The 6,698-nt window shown below is 31.0% G+C and overlaps 1 protein-coding gene across 1 annotated transcript; it reads left to right on the top strand.

Annotated features, from left to right (window-relative positions):
* The first annotated feature begins 1,735 nt into the window (after positions 1 to 1,735).
* On the top strand, positions 1,736 to 4,833 carry LOC111876232 (probable disease resistance protein At4g33300). Its single transcript, XM_052769136.1, has 5 exons — positions 1,736 to 2,498; positions 2,599 to 3,002; positions 3,076 to 3,431; positions 3,520 to 3,725; positions 3,801 to 4,833. The coding sequence occupies exons 1-5, from the start codon at positions 1,814 to 1,816 to the stop codon at positions 4,628 to 4,630; spliced, it is 2,481 nt and encodes an 826-aa protein (XP_052625096.1). The 5' UTR covers positions 1,736 to 1,813; the 3' UTR covers positions 4,631 to 4,833.
* Positions 4,834 to 6,698: the final 1,865 nt, after the last annotated feature.

Below are 6,698 nucleotides of genomic sequence, written 5' to 3'. Positions count from 1 at the left end.
TTTTTATAATTTTCACCGAATAGCCTACTTTGGAGATAAAAAAATATGACATCTCGACATCCAAATTATGGGTGTAATATGTCCAAGTAAAGTCTTTCTTACAAAGAACACAATGAAAATCTAATTAAAACAAAGTTCATATGCAAAAATTATGAACGATCAAATTTGAGTTTTTTTTTTTTTTTTTTTTTTTTTTTTCATATATTCACCGAATAACTTACTTTGGAATTAAAAATATATATATATATATATGATTTCCCCGACATCCAAACTTGGATTATAATAAGTCAATGAAAGTCATTGTTCCAAACAATACAATAAAAAAACTCCTAAAACGAAGTTTTATGAAAAATTATGAAGGTGTAAAGTTGATAAAAAATTTTGAATTTTAAATGTCACTACTACAAAAATCTCAAGACTACCTAAAAAATCATGATTATTTTGATAATAGATTTTCCATCAACATTGAAAAATGAAAATTATACCTTTTGTTCTGAAAACATTTTTATAAAAACTAAGATAAATCCTTTTGAAATGTTCACGAGGTTATGAGATAAAATCGTTAATTTTTTAAAAAATAATGAGAATTTTCTAAAGATTTTCTCAAAATTTGTATATAATGTATAAATGTATTTTTATGTAAATTTATATATTTTTACGTATTTATGTATTTTTTATTTTTAAGTTATATATATATATATATATATATATATATATATATATATATATATATATATATATATATATATATATATATATATATATATATATACGCGTGTGTGTGTGTGTGTGCGTGCGCATAAAAATTGAAATAAAAAATAATAAATATGTAAAAAAAAAAAATACGATAATACTCAAAGGATTCATATAAATATATAAAAAAATACTCTTATATATTTAAATTACATAAAAATATGTGAAAAACTACATAAAAAAACTTAAAAAATAAATAAATACATGAAAATATACCAAAATACATAAAAATACTTATAAAATCATATAAATACATACAAAATATGTTTATACATGTAAAATATATTAAAAAACTATATAAAAAACTTAAAAAACTAAAAAATATACAAAAATATCTAAAAATACTTAAAAATTTACATAAAAATACATTTATACATTATATACAAATTTTTGAGAAAATTCTTTAAAAAAATTACAAAATTTTGAAAAAATTAACGATTTTGTCTCATAACCTATTGAACATATCAAAGGAGGTTAAAGTGAAGAAATTTATCGGTTTCTTAGCTTTTCTTTTAACAAATTAAATTTAAGAATTAATCGTTAATTTCCTAAAATAATGAGATTTTTCTATAAATTTTACAAAAAATTTAAACTAAGAAATTAAAAAAGTTTAGATACTAATATGAATTTTAGAACAAATTAGATTATTTTTTTTTACTAAAAGGCTAAATAGTCCAACGATATCAGGTGATGTCGTTTCTTTTTAAAGTCAAAGTTGTGAATATAGGTGGAATTAAGTATTATTTTAAGAATATATTATATTTACTAGTTAAAAAAAAAATTAGATTAAATTTTTTATTTAGATATTTTTAAACAGTTTCGGATAAAACGCTTCTGTTGGATAAAAAGTTGGTAAAAGATATTTGAAAAAAAAAAGAGAAAAAAAAGAAAAGAAAAGAAGAACAAGGGCATAAGGGTAGAAGAGTAATTTGAATACCATTAGTTGACATTAACGTCACATACTCACATGACCCATCTCCACTCTCGCTTCGTATAAACAACACAATTACTCAACCTCTTCCTTCTCTGCAAAACGCACCGGCTCCGGTGGACAAATAAAATGGCGGTCACGGACTTCTTTGCCGGAGAGATTGCCACCGAGCTTCTTAAAATGTTAATAACCATTACAAGAAAGGCCTGCCTCTGCAAGCCCAGCGCCGAGCAGCTTAAACTTTCCATCGAAGAACTCCTTCCCATCATCGAAGAAATCAAGTACTCCGGCGTGGAGTTAACCCCGACACGTCAGATGCAGCTCGATTCTCTCTCCAGAGCTCTCCGCGACGGCCTCGAACTCGCTGGAAAAGTCCTCGTCTCCAGCCGTTGGAACGTCTACAAGAACCTACAGTTGTCGCGGAAGATGGAGAAGGTCGAGAAGAAGATATCGAGGTTCTTACAGGGTCCGCTTCAGGCTCACGTCCTCGCTGACGTGCATCACGTGAGATTCGAGACCACTGAGCGGTTTGATCGACTTGAGGGCTCCGCTCGGAGGCTGGAGCAGCGGCTTGGGTCCATGAAAATCGGAGGAGGCGGTGAAGGATGGTGGTTGGAGGAGGCGATGAATAATATGAACGAGGAGGAGCAATATGAGGGTGGTTTGGAAAAGGTTGGAATGGAGCTGGGGAAGAGGAAAGTTAAAGGTATGCTTCTCGATACAGATGATTTGGTTGTTATCGGGATCAATGGAATTGGCGGCAGTGGTAAAACTACTTTAGCCAGAGAAATTTGCAGAGACGATGAAGTACGAAGTACGTTAACTTCTGAACTCCTTCGCTCCTAACTTTCTTTTCCTTTTTTTGCTGCCTCTAAAGTGTTCGACGAAATGCTTCTGTGGTGTTTCTGTTTCAGGTTACTTTAATAATGAGATCTTGTTCCTGACTGTATCCCAGTCTCCGAATGTACAGCAACTAAGGCAAGATATTTGGGGGTTTCTTTCAAGAAGCAAACTCAATGGGAATTCTGACATATCCCCCCAATGGCCACTTAATCAATATAACCATCGGAACACAGTGACACCCACCCTGGTAGTTTTGGACGATGTTTGGTCAGATCAAGTTCTCCACCAGCTTATCTTCAATGTTCCTGGTTGCAAAACTCTTGTGGTTTCGCGCATCAAGTTTCCATCTAAAGTTCTCAACTCAACCTATGAGTTAGAATTGCTAAGAGAAGAAGAAGCAATCTCCCTTTTCTGTCACACTGCTTTCGGAACAACCTCAATACCTCCTGGATCTGATGAGAATCTGATCAAACAGGTATAACTTGTTTCTTGTTTGTTTAATCAATAAATATGTGAACCCTTTGTTAATGGAGTCCTGGGTTTAATAGGTTGTGGAGAAATGCAAAGGGCTTCCATTGGCTCTGAAAGTGATCGGAGCTTCACTAAGAGATCAGCCTGAAATGTACTGGAGAGGTGCCAACAGCAGATTATCAAGAGCCCAACCAATATGCGATTCCCATGAAATCGAGTTGCTCAACAGGATGAAACTCAGCATCGATTACCTCTCAGAAAAAGTGAGAAACTGCTTTCTTGATTTGGGTTCTTTCCCAGAAGACAAAAAGATCCCTCTAGATGTTCTTATCAATATATGGACTGAGCTTCATGACATCGATGATGAAGAAGCTTTTGCCATTATTCTCGAGCTCTCAAACAAAAATCTTCTCACCCTTTTGAAAGAAGAAAGGTATATATATAATATATATATATATACAAGAAAGTTAATTCATTTCCGGTTATTTAATTGATCTTTAATACAAAAAAAAACATTTCAGGGCTGGAGATATATATAGTAGCCACTGTGAGATCTCAGTGTGTCAACATGATGTGTTAAGAGACCTTGCTATTCATATGAGCAGCTTTGAGAGTGTTAACAACAGAAGAAGACTTGTTATGGCAAGAAGAGAAAAAGGGTTACCCAAAGAATGGGAGAGGAACATCGATCAGCAATTTCTTGCAAGAATTGTTTCAATTCATACAGGTAAAAAGAACACATAATTTTCAAATTAAATTACAAGGGTTTACATTACTTATACCAAATTCTTGAAATGATTAGGTGAAATGAAAGAAACGGATTGGTCAAAAATGGAATTTCCTAAAGCTGAAGTCTTGATCTTGAATTTTGATTCAACTGATTATTTCCTTCCTCCATTCATTGAAAACATGCCAAAACTTAGAGCTTTAGTTGTAATAAACTACGACACAAAAACCGCAGAGGTTCTAAACTTATGGGTGTTAGGTAAATCCTCCCACTTAAGAAGCATCTGGATGGAAAAAATCACAATTCCTGAACTACCAAAGACGATAATACCCTTCACAAACCTAGAAAAAATCTCTTTTCTCCTCTGCAAGATAAACCTAAGAGAGGAATCAGAACTAGACCTCTCCCATATATTCCCACACCTCTCCCACCTCACAATGGACCACTGTACCGAAATGACGAAACTACCCTCGAGCATTTGTCAGGTGAAAACGTTACGGGTTTTAAGCATTACAAGCTGTGAGAGTCTTGAGGAGCTTCCTTTTGATATCGGGAAGCTGATTTTTTTAAGGATTTTGAGAGTGTACGCGTGTCCAAAGCTGAAAAAGCTTCCGTGTGGAATCAAGAATTTGGTATGGTTGGATTATATTGATGTTTCTCAGTGTCTGAATCTTGAATGTCTGAATGAGGAAATAGGTGGGTGTGTGAGTTTGAAGGAGATAGATATGAGGGAATGCCCGAGGATTAAGAGGTTGCCAAGATCGATTAAGTGGTTGAGATCATTGAGAAGGGTGATTTGTGATGAAGAGATTTCATGGGAGTGGAAAGAAATGGGGAAAGAGTTGACTGATCTTTGTGTTAAAGTGGCAGAAGAGTCATTTAGTCTAGATTGGCTTAATGAGTAGATAAATTATACAGTATACTCTAATTTTCTATCTTTTTTGTTTTGTATATAATATAGCTTCTATAGATATTATGTAGATAGTCATAGAATATAGATATAGATGAAATTATATATTGATCCGTAGTTAGCATACGGATTTTAATTGAAAGCCTATTAATTTCTAGGATTTTCTAAATAACAAGATAAAAGAAAGGTTTAAATTTATTAGTGGATGAGAATTTTTTTTTTAGAATAGAATATGTTTTATGTTTTATATTTTATAATTATTTATGGTTTTTATAAAGATTGAAGAAAACGCGGTATTTGGTTTGACCGCTAAGTCTGGTCATGAATGATAGGAACATGACAATCCATGATATCCTCTAGAGAGAGAGAAAGAGAAAAATCTTGTAAGCACTTCTCTTTTGACAATAAATTGGTGAAGGAAAAGGATAGTTTGGCTTCTTATAACATATATAATTCTTTTTTGTTTTGTCATTATATTAGTTAAAGTTAATGTTGGATTTTGGGTAAGGAACTATTTAAAAAGTTAAAAAAACATCTGTAAAAAACATGTCATCAGAAGGTAAACAACTATTTAAAATGCTATCACATGTTGATCAGGTCAAAATTTGAATTAATATTATAATTGGTTAGCGGTTATTTAAAATCTTCGAATTCACCAATGAACTAAGAACTATTATAAAAAACAAACTATTTAAAATGAGAAAAAAAAAATGATGCCTAGGTTGAGTGAGCTTGACAATGTGAGTCACTCTAGTCTAACTTAGACAACTGAGTAGCTTATGCAGACCTCTGTAGTATAAGAGGTGGATCAAACATTTACAGTTTAAAAAAACGTTTGTTGTTTAACATCTATAGATTGTTAAAATAAAATAAAATATAAATAAACTTATTTTTTTAAAACATAAAAGAGATTTTCAATACTTTTATGACTTTATTATAGACAATTAACTAATACATATCAAATTTTATGTGTTATTTTATAAAAAGTGGAAATAAAATGGTACGAATTAAAGAATTTGTGATCAAAGAATTTAACACATAAAATTGATGAAAACAAACTTTGATTTTAAAATTCAAAATTCAAATTTTCATTTTACTTTTTCATTTATATCAATTAAAAATTGGTCATAATTATTTTTTCTAAAAATGGATAATATTATATTAAATAATGTTTTATAAAATTTGATATAAAAAAATATAAGACAATATTAAGATTTTTTTTTCATATCTATATAAACAACTCCTACAATCATTAATGTTCATTTCTAAATTTGTCATAAAGGCCATGTTTGTGTCGTTAAACATTTTTTCTTGAAGTATTGTTTTTTTTTTATAATATATATAGTTTGACTAAATCTAAGTTTTTTTTTAAAAAAAAAAAACAAAGATATATATGTTCTTTAGCTTGAAGATGTCTAAAAAGGTTAGAAGACTTTGGTCCATGTCTGCGCCAGGAAGAGGATGTGCATACGTTTTTAGGTCTGCAATCTTAAAAAAACAGTCTGCAAAGGCTAATGTATATGCATGATCAACACGATGCAGATAGAAGAAATCAAAAAGATCTACAGACATAAACAAACAACACCTTATTCACTAAGAGGTGGTTCAATGTATATATGAAAACTTGAACCTATTAAAGTTAAATTTTGTTGAAGATACAAATGTGAAAATAGGGATAAGACTTGCTAGATTCACGATTGTCACACATGTATCTTTTTTCTGATCGACGGGATTAATGGTTAGCAGTTACTATCACGAAAACAGTTATTATCATGAAACCGTCAATGCCTGAAATAGAACTTGAGACTTCCAATCTAAAAGACAAAGCCTCTACCAAGTGGGCTAGTCCCACATTGGCTTTGTTAGACGTATATATGTATTATATATATAGCTTGTATTCTCTTTTGGTATTTTGTAACATCCCAAAATTCAAGACCAAAAGTTTCATTTTTAATTAAGTTATTATAAAACCAATAGTATAAAAACATCCATAGTGTGATCCCATATCAAAAACTAGTATGTCAATAATTAAAAATGTCATAATGAAACAATATCAGAGTATA

The sequence above is a fragment of the Lactuca sativa genome, chromosome 1, assembly GCF_002870075.4.
Source record: "Lactuca sativa cultivar Salinas chromosome 1, Lsat_Salinas_v11, whole genome shotgun sequence".
Lineage (NCBI taxonomy): Eukaryota > Viridiplantae > Streptophyta > Magnoliopsida > Asterales > Asteraceae > Lactuca > Lactuca sativa.
This window is presented reverse-complemented; position numbering and strand designations above follow the sequence as displayed.

What these genes read in the sequence shown, in the direction of transcription:
- LOC111876232 (XM_052769136.1), top strand. Translation starts at nt 1,814, where the DNA reads ATGGCGGTCACGGACTTCTTTGCCGGAGAGATTGCCACCGAGCTTCTT. An exon ending in CAGAGACGATGAAGTACGAA is followed by an intron (nt 2,499 to 2,598) that starts GTACGTTAACTT and finishes TTTCTGTTTCAG; the next exon opens with GTTACTTTAATAATGAGATC. An exon ending in AATTGTTTCAATTCATACAG is followed by an intron (nt 3,726 to 3,800) that starts GTAAAAAGAACA and finishes TGAAATGATTAG; the next exon opens with GTGAAATGAAAGAAACGGAT.